At 63.8% G+C, this 26,386-nt stretch overlaps 1 protein-coding gene across 1 annotated transcript in view; it reads right to left on the reverse strand.

Annotated features, from left to right (window-relative positions):
* KCNQ1 (potassium voltage-gated channel subfamily Q member 1) overlaps positions 1-26,386 on the reverse strand; it is a 237,303-nt gene that overhangs the window by 160,748 nt on the left and 50,169 nt on the right. Inside the window, exons 3-10 of the mRNA XM_037047796.1 lie at positions 21,030-21,156; positions 20,470-20,548; positions 20,072-20,168; positions 19,402-19,542; positions 13,285-13,395; positions 12,793-12,888; positions 11,498-11,620; positions 10,596-10,743 (exon numbers count right to left, since the gene is read on the reverse strand). Coding sequence (XP_036903691.1) covers positions 10,596-10,743; positions 11,498-11,620; positions 12,793-12,888; positions 13,285-13,395; positions 19,402-19,542; positions 20,072-20,168; positions 20,470-20,548; positions 21,030-21,156 — 922 coding nt within the window. The remainder of the gene's footprint in view (positions 1-10,595; positions 10,744-11,497; positions 11,621-12,792; positions 12,889-13,284; positions 13,396-19,401; positions 19,543-20,071; positions 20,169-20,469; positions 20,549-21,029; positions 21,157-26,386) is intronic.

Below are 26,386 nucleotides of genomic sequence, written 5' to 3' on the forward strand. Positions count from 1 at the left end.
GCAGGGCAACCGGACAGCATGCCGCCGGCAGGCCAGAAGCACCGCGTGGTGGGCAGATGGCACTGTGCAGGGCAGATGTGATGCCCTGCGGAAAACACCTCATCATGCGGCGGACGTGACCACCAGGAGGCTTCGATGCACCTGCTGCAAGGCGGGGGGGACGGGGGCCTTCAGACGTCAGCTGTGAGAGAGGCTGGACATTGTCCGGATTCAGGGGGGGTAAGGGGACATGGCAGCGTGGGCGGCACAGGTGGCAGCCTGCCCTGCCCGTCAGGGAGCACATGCCCATTGGTGCCCTGGGCCGAAGGGCCGGGTCAGCGTTTGGATAGTAGAGGCTGATCAACCCATGATAGATATATATATATATATTTTTTTTAGAAAACAGCAAAAATGTCAAGGGACAAAGCAAAATACAACCTCCTCTCACATGGCTGAGTAAGTGCCGGGGGAGTGTGCAAACAGCACAGGATGGAGCGATGGGACACGCAGGTTAAAATGTGAGTGTCCAGGAGTTGAATCTTTGTGAGTCTGTAGGGGGGCTTGCTTAGCTCCTCAAAATCTGTGGTTCAAAGTCACTTTCAAATAGTTCCTTAACCCCCCACATCCCCAAGGGTGTGTTCAGCTCCATGAATTCAGCTCCATGGTTCCCCGTGACAACTGGGTCTCGGACTCCAGCCTCCGTGACAGTGAAATAAAGTTGGGTGTGGTGGTCCCAGCAAACTGACATCCCTGAGAAGTTGTCCCGTAGAAATGAAAGGCCCTGTACCCAGGCATGTGGGCACAAGTAGGGGGACTCAAACATATCCGTGAGGGGCAGTGCCGGCATCCTCAGAGGGACTCTCACCTGCGTTACTGCACAGGGAGGCAGGGAGCTCGGGCACTGTGCCCCCGGGTGTTCAGACACTGTTGCTGAGGCCGCCCTACGCCACAGATGGGTCATTGACTGTGATGAGCATGGGGGACAGCACGGGATTATCAACACGGCGCAGGGCGAGGGGGACCGGCAAACAAAAGACTGCAGGGAACATGATAGAAGAGAGAAAGGCCAGCCCTCAGCTTTGCGGCATGATGGAAGCCGGGTGGAGTGCAGGCAGTGTGGTGGGGGCATGGTGGGCCCGTGCGGGAGACGGTGGTTCCCGGGGCAGGCTCCATGCAGACCCCAGGGGAACAGTCATCGAAGTCACTCGGTCAACAGGACAGGCCTGGGAGGAGCCCTGTTAAGGTCCCTATGTCACAGGCCCAGAAACTGAGGCAGTTTCCGTGAAGGTGGGCTTGTCCGGAGTCGCACAGGAGAAAGGGCAGAGCCAGCCTCAGCCCTCAGGGTGGGGGGTGGCCCCTGGCGGGGGCTCATCAGGCAGGGCTCCAGGCCACGGAGCCTGCCACTGGGCTGTCAGGAGGGCGGCGTCAAGGCAGGCTCTGAGCCTCCCACCTGCGCACAGAGCTGCAGCTTGACGGCAGCTGGATGAAGGGCAGCGATGAGGAAGGTCGGAGCAGGTCGGGCGGCTGCGATGGGCAACGTGCACACCTGTGTATATGCCACGTCTGCATACGCGGCACGTGTGCATGCAAATAAGTGTGTTCACACACAGAATGCACCCCTGTCTTAACTGAGGTCCGTGAACACGGGCCAAAGCAAGGGTTTGACTTTCGTGCTCGGCCCCCAAGAAAATCTTCCCATCAAACAGAGACGTGACAGGCCACATTCCCTCCCTGGAAGCCTATTAAATCAGAAATAAATAACAGTGATAAAAACTGTCCTGCTCAACCATTAAGAAAACATCTCTTAAAAGAACTCCAGATGAAAGAGGAAGTCGGACACAAAATATAAGCTGTCGGGCGGCGATGAAAAGGCCCCTATTTCCCGGAGTCCACGCGTCATGGCGAACGCTGCAATCAGAGGGGAATTTATAACTTCTAGGTGCCTCTCAGACGGAAGGCTGCAAAAAAACGCACTCCCTATGCCTCTGAGTTAACTTGAAAAAAGGTATAAAGTTCACCAGGAAGAAGAAATTAATAGATATAAAAACCCAAGTTGGTGCAATAGAAAACTAGCAAAAGAAAAAAGTAGTTTTCTGATAATAAAAGCATCATAAAACACATCTCTCATGAGTTGTTTTTTTTTTTTTAAGCAAAACTCTAAAGCTCAACGAAGGCAAGGGATGACAGAAGCGGACAATGACTCACTACGAGAAGAGGCGTGTCTGCCGAGTGGCAGCACAGTTGCAACCCCCCAAGGACCTGGAAGGCCGTGCAGAAATTATCCTCAAAGACGCAGCCGATTCGTTTAGAACCAAGGACCGTGAAGCAGACGACGGAGAGATGAAACATCTGAAGAGCCTGTGCCAGGCCCAGGGGGCGGGGTACAGCTCGGCTCTGACATTTGACCTTTCAGGAGGAGACCCATCCTCGTCTCTGGTCTGTCCCAGGACCCGCGGAAGCCGGCAGGCCGCCTTCTGTACACACCCCTTGGGCAGGGGCCCAGGTCCCTGCTCCCCGGGCCCCCCGGGGCTGCTATGTCTGGGATCAAACAGCAGCGATGCCTTTCATCAGGCCTGAGTGGACAGTCCCGGCATTAATGGCTTGGGAACAGGCAGGATGCGTTTCTCCAACAGACCTCCGCGGCCCACGGGTATGGCGGCGGCTGTTTCTGTGCTATCTCCCTGTCCCTCGACTTGGTCTCCTGGTCACGGAGCACTCAGCGAACAGGCGGCATCAGGGCAGGACACATTTCCGGAAGGGTGGCAGGGCACCTCTGAGGGTCACTGAAACGGGCTCGTTTCTCCCCGTGGGGGCCGGACCCCCGATGGCCCCCACGGGAATGACGGAGCGTGCCCACCCATAGGGTATCGCTGGACCCTCTGGTTCTTAGTGGTCAGCTAAGTAAGAAATTCCATGGCTTTACTTTGTATTTCTGTTATCACCATTGAGCTTATCAGCATCTTTTCATCCTTAAGACTCACTGGTATTTCCTTTTCTGAGGACTGTTTGTGTATCTTTAATCCTTTTCTTGTCATGATTTACAAGAGCTTCTTAAACACTCCGGTAAATATTCGCCCTGTGTTTTCCACAGGAGCGGCAGCTATTTCCCCCACGTTATTTTTGGTTATGTTTGTGCTTTGCAAGCTGTTTCCACTTCGTCTGTTTTCCCACGGAGGCAGAACCGACACGGAGCAGCCCACACACGCCAGGACGGCTCGGTCCCTTCGGACACAGTCCAGGTGACAGACGCCCCCCCGGTTTCCGGGCGGACCTGGTGCGCCTCCGCCCCAAGCTGGCCCTGGGCCCTGCCACGCCTCGGGGACCCCCGACCTCTGCCCCTCTCCGTTAGTCTGCCTTTGTGGAGTTTCCTAGAAATAAGGGCACATGCTCTCCTTTTGGTCCNCCCACACACGCCAGGACGGCTCGGTCCCTTCGGACACAGTCCAGGTGACAGACGCCCCCCGGTTTCCGGGCGGACCTGGTGCGCCTCCGCCCCAAGCTGGCCCTGGGCCCTGCCACGCCTCGGGGACCCCCGACCTCTGCCCCTCTCCGTTAGTCTGCCTTTGTGGAGTTTCCTAGAAATAAGGGCACATGCTCTCCTTTTGGTCCGACTTCTTTCACTGAACCTTCTGAGACTCGGCCAGGCTAGCGTGGACATCAAGAGCTGACTGCTTTTCCCCTTTGAGTGACGCCCCCTGGCAGGGGTGCACAACCACCTCAGGAAAGATGACCTGAGAGGTGACGGTCGCTTGGGTGGTTTCCAGTCTTCGTGAAGCCGCGGTGACCGCGGCAGTCTGTGCGTGTGTCCACCCTCCTTGTAGAGATGCCCGGGGCCAGCCGGGGGGGGCCCCCACGGCAGCCGCGTGGTGCACAGTGTAAGAAGCAGCCCAGCTTTTCCAAAGCAGCGGCCCCACTTTCCACCCCCGGTGGGAGCGGATGAGGGTTCAGGCCCCTCTGCCACCTCACCGGCACTTGGCGTGGCCAGGCTCCTTCATTGCGGCCCGTGCACTGACAGGGGGGGCAGCATTCGCTGCGGGGTCCATCTGCACCCCCTGGTACCTGGAGCTGTGGGAACCAGCCTCGTGGTCTCTCCAACGAGGTGTCTGCTCACACATCCTGCCCCTGTCCACTCGTCTTACTCAGTGGCACATGTCCCTCACACATCCGGGACACAGGGCCCCTTCTCAGATGCGTAATTTGACATTTTCCTCTCAACCTCTGGTTTCTCTTTCATCTGCTTTGCAGGGTCCCTCAGACAGAAGGTTTCACTCCATTCAGCCCGACCGATTTGTTCTTCTTACTGCTCGTGCCCTCGGCGCCACGTCCAAACCCCCTCTGACCCAGAGTCACACAAGCGTTCTCCTGCGCCTTCTTCACGGGCGTCAGGCGTTAGATTTAGGTCTGTGATAAGTTTCGAGTTAATTTGCGTGCCGGACGCAGGGCGTTCAGACCTGGCATGTGGACACCCAGGCCCCAACACGGTGCTCTCCCGGCCCTGTTGCCCACGCGCCCTGGCCGGAGGTCAGCTGTCCCGCCTGGGCTCCCGTCCACCCTGTCCACCCACTCGTCCTCGTTTGCTGGTGGTTTCTAACCCATCTCGTGTCACAGCACAAAGGCATTAATGACCACTGTAAAATCCCCAAGCACACCCAAAACTACGTTTTTGCTGCTCTGACAAAAAAAGGCGTAATTTTGATTGATTTACAAAAAAAAAAAAAATAGTAATGCCTACCTTTTTTACTCCAAAGTGACTTAAAAAAAAAAAAACAGGTGCCTATACTTGTATGTGTAGGATTTCTGGTACCAAGAATTAACCAATCGGACACAAACCCATTATGCGACCTGACCGGTCAGATGTCACCCCACATGACCAAATATTTATGGTTCGAGACGGTGCTCACACCGCATGGCTGTTATGTTGGCAATACTTCCTTTTACTTGACAACCTAAGGGGACAGGAGTCAGTGCCCCTGACTAACTAGTCAAGTATGGCATGTCTTAAAAATTCTTGCCCTGACCAGCGTCACTCAGTGGGGCGTGACGGTTTGATGCCTGGTCAGGGCACACGCCTGGGTTGCAAGTTCCATCCCTGGCTGGGGCGCATACAAGAGGCGGCTGGGTGATGTTTCTCCCTCTCCCTTCCCTGCCCCAAACCGATAAAATCTAAGAAACGATCCCGATGGCACACCAGTCGGAACTCCTGCTTTCTGTTCGTACCGCACTGGCGGCGGTCGTTCCTCCGACGCGGTTCCTTCTCGGAGCTGTCATGGCGCCCCGGGTCACGTGCACTCCCACCCGGATTTCAGAGTTGGCCTCTCGAGTCCCACAAAACGCCTGCTGGGACGCTGGCTGATGGTCCATGGAAGGTGGAGCCCCGCGCAGAGCTGAGTGATTCGCGTGCAGGGCACCCCTCTCCACCTGCTTAGACACCCCACTTCTCCCAGCCACGCTGGGCGAGAGTTTCTAGGGCACAGCTCTCACGTTCGTTTCAGACGCGCCTCTCGCGATTCCGTATTTTCAATGCCACTGCATGTGGTGTCTTTGGAACTCCACAGGGGCTGCTACCCCCTTGAACTCTCACGTGGGCTCTGGCACCGTCGGGCACAGCCTCCAGCTTTCTGCACTGACAGCCGCACCATGTGCAAATGAAGAGCTCCCCTCCTTCTCCAGCCCGGGCGGGCGCCTCAACTCATTCCCCCCTCGTGCCTGATCCCGCCCGCTGGGGCCGCCCATTCACCGCGGAAGGCAGCCCCCTATCTTCAGGGTGGAGCGGTCCGGCTCCCTTTAGGTCTGTCTGCGGCAGGGTCTCCGTTGATAAAAAGACATCCCACCCTGGGGAAGGCTATTTCCTCTGTGCCGAGAGCTCTCATGAGGAGGCGCTGTTGGATTTTGTCAAATTCTTTTTCTGCACCCACTGGGAGGGTCACGGGGTTTTTCTTTTTCATTCGTTAATGTGCCCAACGGGCTGATTTTTGGAAAAGTAGCCTCAGGTTCCTGGACCCCGGCCGGTCGCAACGTGCCGCCCTTTCAATGCGTTGCTGGACTTGCCGATATTCTGCAAAGGGTTCTTGTGTTTGTTCAGCATTGGTGTCGTGGGGGAGACTCACTACGGTGTCCCGGACGAGGCCTGCGGCTGCTCGTCACACCAGGGCTGCCCAGCGAGGTGGGAGCGATCTCAGTACTTCACAGTTTGTGAGACACGTCCACAGTTAGTTTCACCTTTTTCTTAAATGTCTGTCAGAGCTGACCAGGGAACGTGATTCTGGAATAGACTTTGGGGGAAGGTTTCTAACGACAACTTTGTTTTATGGACTGACACAGAACTATCCAGGTTACCCATTTCTTGAGGAGTTCCTATGTTTCCAAAATTCGCCCATCAAAGTGGCTGCCTTGAAACCAGCGCAGAGGACGCCCCTCCGCGGCCCGTCCGGACCTGCAGGGACGCGCCACCGTCCCCTCTCTTCCTAAACACGGACTCAGTACCTATTGTACTGTGTAACGAGCCGAACAAAGCCTTACTGTACTTCTCCCTGCCCCCTCGCACCCCACCCCGTCCTCACGGCGCTGCCCCGAGTCCTTTCCCGCTTTTCGCTCTACCCGCCGCCCCCAGCCGCCGCCCCGCTGCCAGCTTGCTCCGAGTCTGTCTCTGTTTTGTTTGTTGCTAGTTCAGGTCATTTTCTCTCATTTCGGCCACTAATTTAAATCCGTGCCTTCTCTCTCTGTCTCCCAGTACATCTGAGTGGAGTTTTATTCATCTTCCAAAAAAAAAAAAAAAATCAGCTCTCTTAGTTTTTTTCTATGGCTTTTCTGTTTTGCATTTCATTCGTTTCTCCTCTGGTCTCCGTGCGTGCCTTGTTCCTGCTCTTCCCGGGTTCTGTTCCCTGTTCTTTTCCTGGTCCCTTCAGGTCAAAGCCAGGTCGCCCTCCCTGTGCGGCTGCGCCTGCCCGTCCCCCACGTCCTGCTCCTCGGGCCTTCCCTCCATGAGCTGAAGATGTGTCCTAGTCCCCCAGGAAGGCCCCTGGGGTCCTGCCTGTCCTTCCAGGGCCTTCTCCTCTGACCCAGAAGTCACGGCCGCTCCACCCCCGGTTCCCCCGAGGCCTGGTGCAGGCCCTAGCCCGGGGTCCTTGTTCCAGACGCATGTCCCTGGGATGGCCCACAGGCGTGTGACGCAGAATCCCGAGAGCTGGCCTCTGAGTCTTTTGAAAGTAAATTCTCCAGGTGACTCAGGGACTTTCCAGGAAAGTGCTAGCCTGAAGTGTCACCACCAGGCCCTGTCCCGGGGGCAGCTGTGTGACTGGCCACCACGGAGAGTCCCTCTCTGCTAGTCCCTGACAGGCTGCGGCGGGGGCCCCCGGGCGGCGAGCGAGGGCCACAGCATTGGGGACTGCACGCCAGTTCTCCCAGCTGGTCCCAGGGCTGCCCTCCTGGGGGGCCACTGCGCAGATGTAAGGTCCCTCAGGAGGACCCGTGGGGGCTGGAAACTGAGACGCCCCATGCACACCCAGGCCCTGCAGGGGCTGGGCCGGTCAGGAACGGTCAGCACAAACCCAACAAGCAGCGCAAACCATGGCTGTTCACTCGTCCTGGCCTCCTGTCTTGGAGTCTCAGTCAAGGGCCCCTCCCGATGGGTGTGGCCCAGGCTGGCACCCGCTCGAGACCCTGGAGGTACTCGCACGCCACCCTCATGCTGGGTCCCCTCACTGGGCCACCTGGACAAGCAGAGGGACAACTTCTCCTCAGTCTGAGCACCCCAGAACCCCACAGATGGACGCCTCCGTCTGGGCACACGGGAAGCCCCGCAGGTCAAAGCTCCACCACCACCCCAGTCGCAGGCTGGGCCCACGGAGCCGCGAGGAAATGACACACCGTGAGCCCGAGTTAGGAGAAGCCGTGGGGACCGGGTCAGACTTCCCAGGAGCCACAGGCGGCGGGGCTGTGGGGGAGAGGTGGCATTGGCACACTCAAAGGACCCGACACCGGGAAGTCGCGCAGTTTGAGGAGGGACGGGACACCCAGGTCAAGCAGGGGAACCACCCTGGACGAGGAGGCGGATGTGAGAACGCCCATGACGACTGAACCGCCAGTGTCGGTGGTGAGGCCACCAGGCGCTGAGACACGGGACACGGTGGCCAGGGACACAGGGGTGGAGCACAGAGCCAGGTGGTCTAGAAGTTTCTAGTAGGAGCAAGTGCCGGCGGCAGCGACCTTTTCTCCCCATCTGACGACGATGCGAATGCCAGGCTGGGAACCGCAAGGGATTGTGGGCGAGAAACACAAACGCCTCCACCAGCCCAACTCACCGCAGAGAAACGACAGTCACAGACCAGACACTCGGCGCCTAGAGGGGACGGGGTCCCCTGCGAAAGCCTGCCAGCGAGCTCCGCGGAGCCCGCAGCCGGGCAGGAGGGGCGTGCCTCTCAGCGCAGCTGGGAGACATAGGTCCCCCGGGGGGTGCCCCCCCAACCAACCAGCCTCCAGGAGCAGAGGCACCACACGCCCCTTCACGGAAGCCATGCTTCGTCCAGCCGTGACACGGAAACTGGCAGAGTTGCCAGCCGGTGCAGCGAGTCCCCACTGTCCCCTCAGAGGGCGGCTGACAGAGACCAACCCCAAACCCAGGGGGATAGCCGCCCACGGGACAGGAGGGGACTGGGGGTGGGGGACCGGGAGGGTCGGGAGCCCAGGGCTGACTGCTGAGGACAATGGAGGGGAGCAGTCTCGTTCAAGGCAGGTCCCTGCGGGCACCACCAGCACACGGCCAGGACGCGGTCAGGCCACGCAGCCACAAAGCCAGAGGCCACAAGGCCCGTCTTCTCAGTCAGGCGAACAGCTGGAGCCGCCTGGTGAGAGCGGGAGCCTGGGGCCCACAGGCCCTGCTCTGGGCGCGGGCTCCTCCAGGCCAGGGGCCACCGGGGCGGGGGGCTGGTGCGGCCCTCACCTCCTGGCTCTGGGTGGTCCTTGATGAAGATCAACGGTCTCTTTACCCTGAGCCCTGACCGGCCCTGCCTCCCCCTGGCCTTCAGGCCCACAGCCAAGCGTCTGAGTCCAAGGCCCCCTCCCTTCACCCCAGTTGCTCCTGGCCCTGGACTGGCCTTCCCCTGCCTGTGTCCTGCCTGCCTGTGTCCTGCCACCCCCAGCCCGGGGAGCCAGGCAGAGCCCAACGCTGCCCCGGGCCACCTCTGCTCTTCGGGCCCACTGCCCTGGATGTGACCCGTCCCACACCGGGGGTCTTGGTGGCTCTCACGCCTGAGGCCTCCAGCGCGTGAGAGCCAGGGTGACCACAGCAGCCCCACCACGTGGGGTCGCCCCGAGGACGCGTGGAGGTGCGCACAAGCACTGTGTCCCCTTGGGTCCCCTTGCCGTGAGCTCGCCCTCTGGGTGGGAGGGGCCAGGGCGGCTTCTCCCACCCTTCCGCCCTGTAGCCCCGGCAGCCACGACACTGCTGCCTCCTGGAAGCCCATCCCGCAGAGGCCCACGCACCTGCCCCCTTGCTGCCTTGCCCACTTTCCTCTCGGGAAGGTCGGGGCCCCTGCCCCACCGGGGGCCTCACCTGGCCCCCCCCCAGCAGCCCCCGACAGGCCCTGGTGAGCCAGGATGGCGTGAACAACGGCGGAGCAGAGCCTGAGGGAGGCTGGACGCTGTGGGGGGCGGGGACCGCTGCGTGCGGGTGGGTGCTGCAGACAGGTGCCATGTGCGGGGACAGAGGCGGCTGTCCTCACACACGCCTGTTCGCACGCCCAGAAGGGCTCCCGTGAGCTTCAGCTCCAGGCCTGGGCAGTTGAACCCAGCGAGGCTGGGGGCGCCCACCGCAGAGGGGCGGGGCCCCAGCCTTTCCCAGCGATGGCATCGGCCCAGTTTATACCCTGTCTCCTCACAGCAGGCCTCCGTGTGGCCCCTACCCTAGGCACCTCGGGAGAGGAGCCCCCCACCCCCCCGGGCCCCTGGCAGCCTCACTGGCCCCTCCAGCTCCAGAAGCTTGGTGGCTCTACGCTGGGCTGACCTATTGAGCAGGCAGGGCCCCTACACACAAGGCGCCGGACCTTCTCGGCCCTCGGGCTCATTAGCATTCCGCGGGTGGCACCGTGGGCTCAAGGACACCCAGGGGCTGAATGGACGCCGCGCGGGTGCCCTGCTCTCCGCAGACGCCAGGGATGCCTCTCCCCACGCCTGACCTGCCCATTAGCATTTGCAGAAAGCCTCCATTTGCATCTCGACAATGGTCCCGCCCTGGACCCGGGGCTGCGGGGGCACCGGGCATCCGCCGGCACAGTTGTTCTTTGTGCCCACTGCGGCGGCGGGCAGGGAGCGCGTCCCAGGGCTCCCCAGCACCGTGGCCAAGCCAGAGCCACCTCCAGACAGCACATGACGAGGCCAGGGTGGCCGGTCCTACCCACCCAACTCCCTGGGAGGGGAGCCTGCCCTTCCAGTCCTACAAGCCTCTGAGCCGCGGGCAGAGGAGGGGTAGGGCTGAGTGGGCAGACGCTAGGCCCGGGGAGCCCAGCCCAGGCCATGGAGCACCCCACGCCCACCCATCGAGGGCAGGTGGTCGGGGAGGAGCGGGTGCCCTGGGGTCAGTGCCGAGCGCCCAGCTCACACGCCTCGCGGAGGGCCCTCACCGGCATTGTCGTAGGTGTCCACGGGGAAGTGGTCCGGCTTGCGCTCCTCCGACACCACAGGGTCACACGTGATGTAGGGCACTGTGAGGGTCTTCTCTCCCGGACTCAGCCCGTTGTCCTTGTCCACTTTGAACTTTTTCTTCCTCACCTTATTAAAAAAATAACTGGTGGCCCAGTGCATCCTGGGCCTGCCCCCCGCTGCCCAGGGCACCCCCACCCAGAGGGTGGGCCGCAGCACTGTGGGCTCCCACGGCGGGCTCTCGGCAGGGCAGGGGGACAGGAAGCCGGCAGGTAGGGCTCCAAGAGCGGACCAGGGCAGTGGTGACGAGGGCCCTGGAGGTTGGAGCGCATGGGGGGGACCTGCCCATGAGGGGCACCAAAGGTCTGAGGACGGGACCGCAAGAGGGAAGGGAAGAGGCCACGTGTGAACCTGGGGACGGTTCTGGCCGAGGGAACAGCGAGAGCAAAGGGTCCCAGTGGAGCTGGGAACTGAGCGGTGGGTCCCTCCATGAAGGCGTGGGCCAGGGCCGACCTCACCCTCCATTTGCCACTGCAACCAAACTGCAGGACTCATGCCCAAAGCTGCCCGGACCCTCCCAGCTGTGACCTCAAGATCCTCGTCCCCAAGCCAGGACATCATGCCACCCCCAGCAGGGAGAGCCAAGGCCCTCCAAGGGGCTTCCGTGCAGTGTGTCCCGCTCCTGGGGCACCGCCTCTGGACCACCCTGGCCCTGAGTCTGGGGACACGGGGACAGCGGGTCCAACACAGGGGCATGTACCCTCCTCAGGGCCCAGAACGATGCTGACAGCCTGAAGCCCCAGGGCCAAACCCCAGGCAGGAGCCGACCCCCACAGCCTCCCTGCCCGCTCACGAGGGCCCCGTCCTGGGTGGGGGCTGTTACCATGGTAGACTTCTTGGGCTTGGGGCTGGGGGAGACCAGGGTGTGGCCCCGGGGCATCTTCCGCACGTAGATCTTCCAGGTGGAGGAGTCGGGGTTCTCCGCGGCATAGCACCGCCAGGCCGTCTGGAACCAGAGGGGAGAGGCTATCACCTGCCACGCCACCCGGCAGGGCCTCGTGTGGAGGCCGCAGCCCAAACCCTCGAGCCCGCCGGTGTCATGGAAAGGCCATGGGCCACATGCACGCCCGCCCACCCCCACGTGTGTGACTCAATCCTGGGGCCGCATGAGGGCTCCCTTCCAGCAGGTGGCCTGCCCACTCGGGCGGCTGGCTCCACAGGCCTGGTTTAGTCTCTCCAAAAGGAGATGGCGTGGGGCCGTGAAACCAGACCCGGGGGGCGTGCAGGTCCTTGGCTTCATGGCCACTGCTCATGTCTTCCCTGTCCAGGTAGGACGTCCGGGCCCCAGACCTGGGGTTCCAGAAGGGCCTCAGCAGAGGGAGGTGGAGGCGCAGGTGTGAGCCCTGACCTCCCGGCAGCGATCAGCTCTGGGTACACAGAGGGGCCACACCAGGGCAGAGTGTCCCGTGTCCATGGCCAGAAGCCTCCTTGAGGGGCCTTGGGTCCACTCGTCCACCCCCAGCAGGACTGGGACCAGAACCCCCTGGGGCCTGGCCTTGGGCAGGTTCTTGAGACCAAGTCCGTTTGTGCCAAAGGGCGGCTAGCTCTCTGCCGGGTCCCCAGAGACTGAAGCTGTGGACCTGGGGGCTCAGGGCCACCTGCCTCTGGCACCTTCCCACGGGCCCTGAGCCTGTGGGTACTGGGGGCAGTCCGACACAAGGACCCTGCGTAGGCAGTGCCCTGACCCCCTTGGAGACACTCGCCTGGGCCCCTTCCTCCTTCCTCCCAGACTCGCTCCCGTGTGAAGCGAGCTCCCTTCTCGGGAGGGAGAAGCAAGTTGAGTTGGTGAAACACCGAGGCCGGCCGCTGTGGCTGGGAGCGAGGGGCCCACAGACGGGCCAGGGCAGGTCTGCAGTGGCTGGGCCGTGTCCTCTCCCCACCTGCCTGGCCTGCAGGGCATGACTATCCACAAGGCCCCCCTGGCCCTGCCACCTAGCCAGAGCAGGAGGTCCAAAAGGCACCCCTGGCTGGGGAGTGCGGACCATCCACGTTCCCGAGGACCCTTGTGGGGAGGGCCTGGGCGGGGAGCAGATCCCAGTGCCCAGGCTGGACACTCGTGGGGCAGAGCCTGCAAATACAGCCGACACAACGGCCAGGCCGCCAGGCGGGCGCCGTCACCTGGATGAGCGAGGCCGCCGCTGGGATCTGCCGGTTGAAGTGCTTCTGCCTCTGCTTCTGCTGGACCTTGAGTGCGAAGCCAGAGCCGAGGATGCCCTGCAGGGGGCGGGGGCGGCGCTCAGGCGAGGCGGGCACCTCGGCCTCCCCTGCCCCGGGCGCGAGGTCCCCCACCCGAGGAGGACCACCCTGTGTGGCACCCGGGACGGCTGGCAGGATGGGGGGGACCAGCACATCAGATAGGGAGCCCCCCACCTACAGGTGCGCGCACACCCCCAGAACCCAGGCGCAGGCAATGCACACACAGGAGCACGGACCATTCCACACTCTGCATCCCCCGTGGACACGCACAGCAGAGGTGCACGTCCAACGTGTGCGTGTCCACAATGCACACCCGAGACATTCGTCTGTGACACGCACACATGTGCCATGCACGCCTGGTGACGCGGAGGTGAATGGGAATGGCAGGCACCCCCCCCACCCCCCGGCACCTACCGCGGGCAGCGCGAAGAAGGAGATGGCAAAGACGGAGAAGCAGGAGGCGATGGTCTTCCCGACCCATGTCTGGGGCACCTTGTCCCCGTAGCCAATGGTGGTGACCGTGACCTGGTCGGGGAGGGACGGGGTCAGCATGGGCCTGTCGGGCCCCACCTCACTGCCGTCCTGCACACAGCAGCCGAGTGGGCCCCAGGGCGACCCGGTGGGTGGGGTCTCCCGAACTGCACACAGCAGCCTGCTCCCCCGGGGGGTGGGCACACAGAGCACCAGGGCTGCGACCCCTGGGGAGGACTGGGCCTGGCCACCCACCAGCCCCACGCTGGAGGAGGCTGCCCCCAGGGGAGGCCAGCTCCCGACAAGAGGAGACGACACGCCACTTCCTGACACCACCCTGGCTGCATGTGTGTCCCATGTCCTTGTGTTTTCCCAAGAGGAGCAGATGCAGCTCAACCCTCCTGCTCGGTGGGGAGCCATCCGCACAGGGCTTGGGGAGGGCTGCCTCTGGCCGCCATCTGAGGTTCTCCCCGAGGCCTCCCGCCGCAGCCTGAAGGGGACAGCCTGCCGGCGCTCCGGAGCCCACCCTGCGGGCCGGCTGCTCGGTCCCCGAATCCCTGGCCCCCGGCTGCCCCCGGAGTCCCAGTCCTCCAGGAGCTGGCTCTGAGCCTGGCAAGGGGGCCGAGGATGCCCTGTGTCCCACTGTCCTGTCAGCATGGGCCGTCACACCCACACGCCAGGGCCGCAGGCACAGTGGCCCAGAGTGTCCGTGAGAGAGACCATCCTGGATGGCCCTTCCAGCCCCCTCCCAGGCAGCCCGGCCTCGTTCCTATGGGAGCGCCAGGCCAGGCCAGTGAGGGCGACCTCTGCGGGCCCGGAAGGTCCACGTGGAGTCCCCCTTTGTGCTCCTGCCCATGAGTCCACTGTGGGGAGTGGGGACGTGGAGGAATGGCCTAAGAAGCCCCCAGAGCAGCCTCTGTCCCCCTGAAGGTGAGGCCCCCACGGGCCTTCACGTGGCACAGGTGATGATGGTGCAGAGCCCTGGAGCAAGGCGAGAGGCCAAGGGAAGCAGGAGCAGGAAAGGACGCTGGGCCGTGGGCAGGACGACAGCACCAGGCGTGGGGGACGCGGGGTGTGGGGACGAGCTGCCCCTGCACAGACCCTCCCTGGGAGCACACTTGCAAACCCACCTTCCACACCAGGGACACCGCACACATGCGTGTGGAATGTGCAAGGCAACAGGGCACATGTGTTCGCACACACGCAGCACCACAAGGCCACAGGGGCCGGTGCCAGGTTGGGCATGACGCTCTCGGGCTCACTCGGGCCCGACACCTCACTCCCGCCCACCTGGTGCTCCACCCGGGGACCTGCAGGGGTGCCAGGCCGCCCTGGGGCCACGGCAGGGCTGGCAGAGAAGGGAGCCCCGGGTGACTCAGAGCCCCGCTGTCACCAGGGTGTCCTCCCGGAGGGCCTGCACCCCACGTGTGACGTCTGGGCCACAGCTGCCTCTGAGAGGGCCCGGCACGCGGCACGCAGGCCGCCCCGGGTGGCCACGGGCGGGGCACCGGGACGCCCCCGCAGCCCACACTGCAGAGCAGGCTCCTTTCCCGGGAGCTTGTTCCACTCGTGCAAACTCACACCCCTCACGTGAGCAGATGTCTACTGTTCTTAAGCAAACGGATGCGAAGACGTTAAAAATGCCTTCGCTCGTCTTTGTTCCAAGGCGCTGTCAGCAGATTCAGCGAGTGAGGACTCAAGCACTCAAGGGACACGACGGGGACCGCATGGCAGAGAGCCACTGGGGCGCACACGCCTGGGGCCGATGCGGAGGGGGTGCCAGAAAACTTGGGAAACGTTGAGAGAAATAACACGTATGGCAATCTTTTAATTGATTGAAGTTAACGCCCCAAACCCACGACGACGGAAATGAACGGGGGTGGGGGAGGGCGGGCCTGGCCAGGAGGCTCTGGGGGTGGAGTGAGCGGGTGGCAGGCCGCTCCCTCGGCGCACAGGCACCCTGGAGGGTCCCTCGTCTCGGTCCAGGGGCCCAGGCCTGGGCCATGCCACTCCTGGCCAGCCGGCCAGCACAGTACGGGTGCCCTGGCCAGGTGTCGCCCACCTGGAGACCACGTGCCCAGAGCCAGGACGGCCCGGGCCCCTCAGACCCTGTCCCAGACCCTCTCGGTCAAGTTAACGGCGTCCTTGCAGGTCTTCGAGGACAGGGCCCATCCCCACGGCACCGTTTGCTTTCCTGCACTTGCAGACCCCAGCAGTCCTACTTGGAACTTGCCCGGAGGAGGGGGATCTGGAATGCAGATCTGCACATCTGTGGGGGCCCCCAAATGCAGGGAGACACGGCTGGGCCACCTCAGCCCTCGCCTGGGTGCCAGGCAGCTCCTGCAAGGCCCCACAAACACAGCCGGCCTATCTCGGTGCGTGGAGCCGGCCTCATCCTCCCAGCGGCCTGCGGGCCTTCACTGCCCCGTTGGAGGCGGGGGTGGGGAGAAGCTCCCAGCCCCCCAGCCCCACCCACTCCACCCTGAGAAGTGGGTGCTGGTATCACCAGACTCCCCCCTTCCTACAGCAACGCCCTGCAGGCCTCCCTCCGACGGGGCTGGGGATGCTGGCCCAGACCCGGCGACACCACTGAGCAAGCGGTCAGTCTGCGGCCACCACCACAGGCCGCCGTATCTGGAGATGTCTCGGCTGTCTTTCCAGAGGGGAGAGTGGGCGGTAGCAGGAGGCAGGACGCTGACAACCCGGACGCTTAGGGGGTCCCCGTGTGGCACCTCCACCTGACAAATCATTATGGAGGAGGAAACAGAGGCTGGGGACAGGCGCCACTGCTGTGCCTTGGAGGTGGGCCCGGCCTGGGCGCCGACCAGGTCCCCTGTCCCTGCACCAGTGCACCCAGGCTGAGACAGGACATCCAGACTGTTGAGAAGGGGCCTTGGGCCCCCATTATGGCATCGTGGTCAGGGGTGTCAGGACCTCACATTCTCACTCCACGTCCAGCTCCAGCCCCGGGGCCCTGGCCACCTCGTTGCCACGCTGCTCCCTGCACCGACCATGTTTCTCCTCGTTGGTCGACAGCCAAACCTCATCCTCAAGGAAATCAGCCCTGTGACCACCATCACGGGGCTTGCCAAGCCCCAGTGAGGGACCCCCCAAGGCTTCAGCCCCTGGGCAGCAGACGAACCTGCCCCAGACTCCTACTCATCCTGCAAAACCTAGCGGTAAATGCCCTTCCTTGGGGAGCGCTCCGGCTAGGCTCCAGAGCTGATGGCCCACAGGCGCAGGACTGTGCGGGAGCCGTGGCCGCTCAGCTCTCAGCTGCCTGGCCCTCCCAGGCTGTGCCCGGGGCCCTGGATTGGGTAGGGTCTGAGCATGGGGGCATGGGCCAGGGCTGCCACCCCCAGACCCATGGGGCCTCAGTTTTCCCAGCATCAGATGAGGTCCTGACAGTCACTTGCAGGTGGCTGTCTGGAAGGCCCTGTCCTTGCCCAGGTGCCACCCGGCCGCTGGAGCCCTCCGACCCCACCGCCCGGGGTGTCCCACAGCCTGAGCAGCCCAGGCCTTCCGGAGCCCCCGGCAAAGCAGGGGGAACAGGAGTCCAACTATTTGAAACAGTGGCCGCGACACGGGGACAGGCTGCCAGCTTTTTCACTCTACATTCTAAATTTAGACGCGAGGGGTAAACAGAACCCGCCGCCTGACTGGAGAGACCCCCGGGCGCTGGACAGTGTGGGGACTGTGTGTGGAGAGGCAGCCTTTCCCTCCTCTCCGACTGCAGCACAGACAGATGCGTCTTGTTCCAGGAGCAAAGAAGAAAGCCCGAGATCCTCTCCAAACCCCCGGCGGCCGGGCGTGGGGCGCCACATGCCGGGGAGCAGGGCGGGTGCCCCACCGGAATGGGGGCACGGGAGGAGACGCCCAGCCTGCGTGGGCTGGCACCTTCGCTGCCGAGGGGACCTCCTCGGGAGGCCCACGCAGGCGCCTGCTGTCCCCTGCTGCGGAGTGGAGCCCCCACTCTGAAGACACGTGTCCACCTGAACCCTCGGAACTGGAGCTCACTGGGATTGACTAGGGCCCTTGTCCAGGGGGTCGAGGTGGAGCTCGCGAGTTCGGACCAGCCGGGGAGGGCCCAGGGGGGCCCTCACTGAATGGCAAGTGCTCCTAGAAGGGGCAGAAGGTGTGGCCACAAGCCCAGGGACACCTGGAGCCCCCAGAAGCCGGGAGGGACACCCCTCCCCAAGAGCCGTCGCAGGGAGCGCGGCCTGGGGACACCTGGACCTCAGACTTCCGGGCTCCCGACCAGACACAGGAGGCACGTGTGTTGTGGCAGGGCCCAGCCTGTGGGACTCAGGCGTGGCAGCCCCTGGAGACGATCGTACCCCTGTCCCCAGGGATGCCACTACCCCATAGGCACATCGGCTCCTTCATTCACTGATGCAACAGATGCCGACTGACCCGGCGGAGAGGTGGAGGGCCCTTGGGCCGCCCCACCGCCAGCGTGTCCCCCACGTCTTGGAGAGGTCGGCCTGGTGGCAGGGCTGCCCAGTAGGCAGACCAGAAATGGCCCTGCCCGCCACACCACCGTCCACTGGGGAAAGCCACTCGTGTCTCAGGGCGCGGTGGGGGCGGCGCTCATGCCCACGGAGGGCGGGAGAAGCCAGGACACAGGAAGCCGGTGGAAAGCAACGGCTCGCCGCAGACACACATGGGCTGAAAGCCCCGGCCAGGCTGCCCGGCTTCGGTTTCTGCAGCCCTGTTTGTCCGGGACGCGCCAGGAACACAGCCCATAACTCAAGCCGTGGGGGCCGCCTGGACAGCTGCAGGGGCAGCAGGCACTATGAATGGGAGCCATTTGCCCCAGGGCCCGGGTGTCGGGGGCCCAGGGCAGCCTGGGGCCCTGCAGGAACAATGGCCGGGCCGGGGCCCGCGGTAGCCGAGGCTGGAGCTGCAGCTGACGGCCAGAGCCGGGGCATCGGTGCCAAGCCGGGCACAAAGGGGCCGTTTTCCTGGCTGGCGGGCGGATGTTTGCACAGGTGTGGGAGTGGGCGCGCCGCTGTGCCGGGAGCGGGGGCAGGGGGAGCCTCACTGCCCGCAGCTCCAGGAGTGGCGGGGAGGCGGGCGGGGGGGCAGCTCCCAGTCTGGGCACAGCTTATCGGCCGAGCCTCGGCGTTCACCGCGTGCCCTGGTCCCCTGGGAATCCTCCAGGCTCTGTGCAGCCTGTCCCCTCCCCGTCACCAGGACTTGTCCCCTCTGTCCGCCACGGGCAAGCTCTCTACTGGGGACTGAGCCCTCCTACCTCCCAGACCTGATAGGGCTGCCCGACCTGGGCCTGTGGGCTCTGGCCCCGAGAGGGAAGGCGGACGGCAGCCAGGGGCCAGGGCCAGGCCCTCCCTGCCCAGGAGACGGGCCAGTACTTCACTGCCTGCACTGCGTGGCCTGGCGCACTGGGGACTCCCAGAAAACTCCCCAACGAGGCCAGAGTCGGAAGCCCTCTCTGCATGCCCATGTCACAGGGTGGGGACGCAGAAGCAGCAGAAGCTCGCACCTGTCTGGGGCCACAGGGCGGTCCCCCCAGCTGGATGAGCGGGGCAGGCCTCTCCCTGGAGAGAGGGAGGGAGACACTGCCAGTCAGGGCCCCTTGCCCCCCAGGCCGGCCCACCTCCTGCATGTAGGCGGCCACCCTGTCCCCTCCCTGGCCAGAGCAGGCCTGGACATCAGCCTCCACCACCCCAGCCTAGAGGGCTCCCACACGGCCACTCTTGCCACCGGCAGCTTGTATGGCACCTGCTGGGCTCAGGCCGTGGCTCCAGCCCACTCCAGGTCCCCCTGGGCCCCACGTGCTGTGCTCCAGAGCGCCGTGCCCCATGGCCACACCCCTGTGCTCCCCACAGCAAGCGTCCGGCTGGCTCTCTCATGCCCAGCTCTGCCCAGAAGGGTTTCCGGCACTGGGGCTCGGAGTCCCCACTGATGAGGCATAAAATCTCAAGAAGCCAGAGCCCCAAGGCCCACAGGGCGATGTCTGGGCCCCTCCTCTACTTGGGCCCAGGGGACAGTGGCTGTGCGGCCCCCACAGGACAGCCCCCCCCAAGGGCCCCGACTTACCACCCCCCACCAGAGGGCATCGGCGTAGCTGCCGAACTCGATCTGGCCCGACGCATTCACAGCGTCCTTCTCGGCCAGGTACACGAAGTAGGAGGAGAAGATGAGGCCCAGGAAGCCGATGTACAGGGTGGTGATCAGCTCCTGGGGACGGGGGGCAGAGCGGGAGGGGGGTCAGCGTGCGGGGCTGCAGGGACGCGCCGCCCAGACACAGGCGGCCAGGCCCCACGGCCCCCAGACAGCTCCATGCAAGCTGCACTGCCTCTCCCACGCAGACAGCACACGTCAGTCCCAGTGACCTAGTGCCCACGGCTCCCGTGAGTGGCCGCTGTGGGGCCTCCCCCACAGGAGCCAGGCCGGCCCCACCCTGGCCCCTGTCCAGGCGGACACCCTGAGGGGGCACGGACTGAAGTGAGTGCCAAGCTGAGGTGAGCGGGCCACCGTGCCTCCCCAGGGTCATTGGTGGCCTGTGGAGGGGCGGGGCTCCTTGCCCACTTTCCCATATTGTGTGTCCGTCCTTTCATGTGCCCGGTGGCCCCTTGTCCCGGGCTCGAAGGAACGGGACTCGTCGTCAAACTGGCAGACGGGTCAGGGGCCGGGGCTTAGCCGGGGCCCTGCACTGCACAGTCCGGCCCGCGCCCTCCCCGGGCCCCGCCCCCACCAGGGTCCGCACCTGGCGGTGGATGAAGACCACGGAGCCCAAGAGCCTCCAGGTGCCACCCTGGCGGTCGACGTGTAGCATCCTCAGGATCTGCAGGAAACGGATGCCCCTGCGAAGGAGGAGTCTGTGTCCCCACAGGGCGTGTTCCCACCACGCGCGCCCCACAGCCCTCGGGTGAGCAGCCCACTGGCCGCCGGGCACCCCTCCCGCCCTTGCCCCTCCCCCAGCATGTCTCCATGCTCTGCCTGTCCCCAGGTTGCCTTCAGCCCAGCTTGCAGATGAGCAGACCGAGGCTCCTGAATGGTCAGGTGGAGGCCTGCGACCAGGCAGCGAGGGAAAACCTGTGCAGGGCCACCCCCTCCCAACGCACTGCCCCGGGGCCCGTCCATGGCCCGGCCACCTGGGCGTACCTGATGGCCGAGGTGGCGAACACCTGCCCTTTGGAGCCCACGCAGAGCACGACCATGGAGGCCACAACCACGATGAGGTCTGAGGGGGCAGCAGGTCGCCACCGTCACCAGCCTGGCAGCCGGCTCAGGGGAAAGCTTGGCAGAGGGGTGGGGCGGAGCCCCATGAACGAGCCCAGGGAACCTCGGAGGGCAGGCCTGGCCCTGTCTCAGCACCTGCAGAGCCACCTGGTCCCCTCCCCACCCCACCCTGCCCCCCAGGCCACAGGGTGGCAGGTCCCTCATTGTGCCCAGCACGACCACAACCCCAACCTGCAAGTAGCGTCTGGGGGGTGGGGCGCTGAGGCTGGCCCTGGGCTGGAGGCCCCAGGGGTGGGGCGTGCTGGCCTTGGGGTCTTCCCTGTCCCAGGCAGAGTGGCCTGGGCTCTCTGTCCTCAGGGATGCCCCAGTGGTGTCCCTGATGGGGGTCCGCCCGGTCAGAGCCGCCCTTCCTGGGGAAAAGGGGCCCAGCCCCTGCCTGGAGACCCCAGGGTGAGGCTCCCCCAGGGGCCAGCGTGACTCACCGATGATGGAGATGGGCTTTCGGGCAAAGCGCAGCCGCCCCCAGACGCCCACGTACTTGCTGCGGCAGCCGGCAGACCAGAGGCGCACCACGTACTCTGTGCCGAAGAACGCCACCAGGACGATCTCCTGCGGGGACAGAGAGCTGTGAGCATGTCCTGCACCCGGGCACAGCCCCCGCCACAGGGGCCTCCACAGAGAGACAGCCCCCACCAGCGGCCCGAGGCCCTGTCTGCAGGGTCGGGGGACAGGCCTCCGGCACTGTCTGCCTGGCCAGGCCCCAGGCCAGGTCCACTGCCAGTCACCACCCAGTGAGGCTCCAGGCCCTTCAGACCAGGGCCTCCCGGGCCCAAGGGGACACCCATGCCAGGGCTCGGGAGCCTCGGTGGATCTGGTGCCCTCGCCTGGCCCAGGGGGTGTGACGGCCTGGGACCTGGGTTCTCCACGGAGCCCCAGAGCTCAAGCCGTGCATCCCAGCTTGGGGTTCGAGAGCACCCACCCTCAGGGGACAGTCACTCCTCCACCTCACACGGCCACCAGGACACAGCATCCAGGGAACAGGGGCTGGGGAGCTGGGCTCCAGCAGGGAGGGGGCTTAGGGGGCATCACTGGCACTGTCCTGAAAGGAGGGTGGGCATGAGGTTGGCTGGGACCGTGCCACTCGGGAGACCCCTGCCTGGGCCCAGAAAGGCTGCCCCACGCGTCAGTCTGTGGTTGGGGGCTGGGAGGGAGGGGGAAGCCAGAGGGCCAAGGCTCGTACTTGGGTTACAGTGGGTGGGTGGGCCGAGGACAGCCGGACGGGGGGACAGAGGGAGGGCGGATGAATGGGGACGGCTGGTGTGAAAGTCCGATCGGTCTGTGGTCCGGGGAAAGGTGCCTACGAACCGCCCAGCCTCGATGACAGGGACGAGTGTCTGGAAACACAAGGCCTGCCTAGGCTGAGTCACGGAGAGGAGAAAACCCAAATACGCTGTCACCAGAAAGGAGCTTGAGTCGGTACGGAGAACCCCCAGCACCCCGACTGGGCGCGGCTCAGCTGGTCGAGTGTCGTCCTGCGAAGCGGAAGGTGGCCAGTTTGAGTCCCAGTCAGGGTGCACGCCCGGACCGTGGGTCCCACCCCGGGGAAGGGCAGGCACAGGAGGCGGCCTGTCGAGGCTGCTCTCTCTCACGATGTTTCTCTCCCTCCCTGCCCTTCTCTCTAAAAATAAGTACATTTTACAAACTTGAAACAAAACAACAAAAACCTCCAAACGAAGGAAAGCCCTGGAGCTCTGCTGGTGAATCCGACCAAACATTTAAAGAAGCAGCACTAATCCTCAAACTTCTCCCAAAGATTGAAGCAGAGAGGGTCCTTCTGGGCTTTCTCTGAGTCCGGCATCTCCCCGATCCCAAAGCCAGACAAAGCCGCGGCGAGGAAACAGAACGCAGGCGGCACCCATTACGGGGACGCCGGTGCGAAGCCCCTCGGTAAGATGCTCGCCAACAGAATTCTGCAGCGGACTGAACAGACCTTCCACCACAACCACGTGGGACTTGTTCTTGGAATGCAAGGACAGTTCAGCCCATCGGCATCGATCAATCCCTTACATCACAGCAACGGAATGAAGGGGGGAAGCGCACAGTCCCCACGGACTCAGAGGCTGCGCTGGAACGTCAACACCCGCTCCTGGCAAGAGGCTCTGAGCAAGACAGGAACAGAAGGCAGCTGCCTCTGTGTCACAAAAAGTCAGATTCAAAAACCCCCACATCAGTGGGGAGCACGGGGGGAGGGTGGCTGGGCTGGGAGTAAGAGACAGAAAGCTGTACTCGAACAATCATTTTTAAAAAAAGAAAAAGAAAAAATACACGGCATCAGACACCAGGTCGGTGGCGGATGATGGACGTTTTCCCTCCGAGAGGAAGAAGGAGCCAAGGACGCTGCTCTCGCCACGTCCGCTCTGCACAGGCCTGGACGGTCAGGCCGGAGCCGTGGGGCAGGGGAGAGGAAAGGCGCCCGGACGGAAAACGCGAGTCAAGCTCTCTCCGCTCCACGCGCAGGGCGCCCGGACCACGCCACAGAGGACGGTCAGACCCAGCAACCGAGTCCAGCAAAGCAGGGCACAAAGTCCACACATACAAATGGGCTACATTTCTGTGTCAGTTGCATTGTTCCTACAAACAATGGGCAAATCTGAAAAGGAAGTTACAAAAACAATTCTGTTTACACTAGCGTCAGAAAGAATACTTATAAATCAACCAAGGAGGTGAAAGATCCGGACAGTGCAAGCTGAAAAATACCGCTTAGAGACGTGAACGAGGATGTCAGTGACGGAACCCCCGCCCTCCTGCACTGGCGGCCGGAATGGGGCTGCTGCTGAGGTGTCGAAATGACTTCACGTGAACCCTCTCAAAATCCTGAGGTCACGTGGTGCAGAAACAGAAAAGCCACCTTGAACGGAGGGGGTATCTCCAGGGACCCCAAGCAGCCAAAACGGGCCATGGAGTATCACTCGGCCTTAAGAAGGAAGGAAACCCTGACACGGGCTCTGTGGATGGACCTGAGGGCGTGCTGCTGAGGGCAAGGGGCCAGTCAGGGCCGGTACTGCTGGTTCCCTGCCCCACTGTCCCCAGGCGCCCGGCCCTGGCAGGGCCCTGCCCCGCTGGGTGACAGTGGCAGGTCCTCCCTGCCCCGGAGCTGACCACGGGTGGTGGGCGCTGCCGGCTGGCTCTCACGTGTCACTGATCAGGGCGAAATAACGCGTATGTCCCCCACCCTCTGCGTGCCGGGGCGAGCTCAGGGAATGGCGGGGGGCCGTGTGGGAGTGTTGACTGCTTTGCTTTTGCAGGTTTCTCGGTTTGTGACGCCACGTCCTTCGGGGGGCCGGGGGGGTGTGTGGTTGGGACATGTGGGACATGCTGGCCGAGCACGCAGGCGTGAACTCTGGCCTCACGGTGGGGGGGTGGGCGCCGGCCCCTCCTCTGCCAGCTCCGGGGCAGCAGCCTTGGCCGGCAGCTGCTGGCGGCAGGGGCTTCATCTTGCTCGTTTGTTTCCCGAGACGGGAACGGAGAGTGTCCCCCAGAGGGTCCCCCAGAGGGTCCCCCACACCGTCAGGCAGTCTATCCCCTAGAGGCCTTTTTCTTACTTTGCTGCATTTTAAAAATAACCACTGAGTACTTTCTTCACGGTGGAGTAAGCAGATTTGAAGTGCGTCTCAGGCAGCCCTTAGAGCAAACACCCGCATTTCTGCTGACGGCTGCATGTCCCCCCGAGCCTGGCCTCACGCTCCACGGGGGTCTGGCCAGGGCTCCGCTGCTCCTGCCCTGTGGGCCGCCTGCTGAGAGGCAGGATCCCCTCTGGAGGGTGAGGTGTAGGAATAATTTTAAACAACGCTAATCCCCAAATCCTGTTTGCGTCTGGAATGCAGAGCAGGCAGGCTGGCCTCCAGGCTCACCATGTCCAGGCGGCCCCGGGCGCAGAGCTTGTCAACGTGGCAGTGGGGGGGGGGGGCGGGGGCCGAGCCTGCTCGGAGACAAAGTGACCACCACCCTCCTCCGGGGCTTAGCAGGATGGCACTCGGGGCCAAGACCTCGGCTAGACCTAAAACCTGGGCGCCCTCGGTGGGACCCCAAGGGTAGATGTCCTGGCCCCTCCAGCATGTCACCAGCCAACCGTCTTGGGTGCGGGAAGGGCTAGACAGGCTCTGAGGAGGGGCCCTGGACACCCTGGCCTGGGCCGTGCAGCAGGGCCCTTGACCAGGGGAGGAACAGGGCTTGCAAGAGGGCTGACCACCCCGCTGGGCCATCTCATGGTGCCACCCCTCATTCAGGGGACAACACTCCCAGTCCAATGCTGGCTTGGGGGAAGGCAAGGGTCTCCCCCTCCCAGCTCTGGGTTTCGGGAGGCCTACCTCCAGCCTTAGGGGTCCAGCCACCAAAGGGTGACCCCCATCACCCTCCCTGCCCTGGCAGGGGCGGGTCCCCAAGCAAGCCCCCAAAGGGAACTCATGGGAAGTAGGGCCGGCCCTGCAGCCCAGCCCAGGGGCTCTCCACGGGCCCAAGGCATCTGGGCTCCCCACTGCTCCCCTCCAGACCCACCCCCACTGGGTCCCTCCACCCTCTTGGCCCAGCTCAGGCACCCCCATCCCCCTGGGGAGCCCCACCTACCACACCTGTGGGGACCAGGGACCTCCTTGGCTCTCCCGCTGATAAGGGAGCCAGGCCAGAGCCCCTTTTGAATGGGCCCTGGGCGTGCTTCAGGTCAGGGACAGACACAGCCTTGAACTCTACCCCACAGACGTGAGGGGGTGGCCGTGCTGGTGTCGGGTTTGAGCAAAGGACCCCCCCCCGCCCCCAGCCACTGCCCCTCAGACTAAGCAAGATGCTGCCTCCTGCCCACAGCCGGCCTCATGGACGCGGGCCTCTGAGCGGTCTGGGGTCCAGTCCCGAGCACCCACTGCCCGTCAGAGGCCAGCCCAGTGCACAGAGACAGGGCAAGCCGGGTGGAGTCACCAGCCGGTGCCCCCCTCCCCACTGATGGCCCCGGGCGGGCGTTGGGCAGGCTCTCAGCAGTGGCCTTTGCGTGATTCGGAATTACTGTTAAAGACAAAGCCCCCTGACAAACAAATGCCCCACGAGAAAAGGGGCAAAAACTCAGACAGGTGTTTCCTCTGACATATGAAGGGTCAGGATGCGCGGGAAGATGTGTTCGACGTCAAAGCCACAGCCAGGAGCTGCCTCGCTCCCACCGGGATGAAAAGAAACCGACCGAAACAAGTGTCAGAGAGACACGGGGCCCGTGTGCGCAGCTGCTGCCGGGAGTGGGGCGCGCCATGGCCACCTCGGGGACAGGACGCAGGCTCTGAAACGTTGACACAGGGTGACGGGCGGGCAGGGGCGGGGGGCGGCAGTCCTGCTCTGGGTACGGGTGCAGGAGAAGGGACAGCGGGTCTCACAGAGACTTGCACCCCCACGTTCGCTGCGGCCAAAAGGTGGAAGGGTGTGGCCAGTGTCCATGGGGCCTGGCCACCCCCCCACCCCCCCAGGTCTCTGCACAGAACCTTCCCGGCCAGCTCCACAGGACAGTGAACCGCCTGAATCCCTTCCCAGCCAACTGGGGCCAGGAGACCCCCTTCGTAGCCACCTTCAGGCCTGGTTCCCCATCTCCGGGGACACAGTCAGCCCGCTGAAGCGAACCACCCACACTCAGGCGGTGACCACAGAGTGCCACACCGGGGTGACCAGGGAGCCGGAGCGCAGAGGGTTGGGCTGGGGTGGTGGGGACCGGGGCTGAGGGTCCCCAGAGGCAGCGTGCCATCAGCTGTCCCAGAGACTCTGCTCTGCTGCTCGTCGGCAGGCACACACCAGGACCCTCCGAGGGCTC

Source organism: Sturnira hondurensis, unplaced genomic scaffold, assembly GCF_014824575.4.
Source record: "Sturnira hondurensis isolate 20B ecotype Veracruz unplaced genomic scaffold, ASM1482457v3 Scaffold0006383, whole genome shotgun sequence".
Classification (NCBI taxonomy): domain Eukaryota; kingdom Metazoa; phylum Chordata; class Mammalia; order Chiroptera; family Phyllostomidae; genus Sturnira; species Sturnira hondurensis.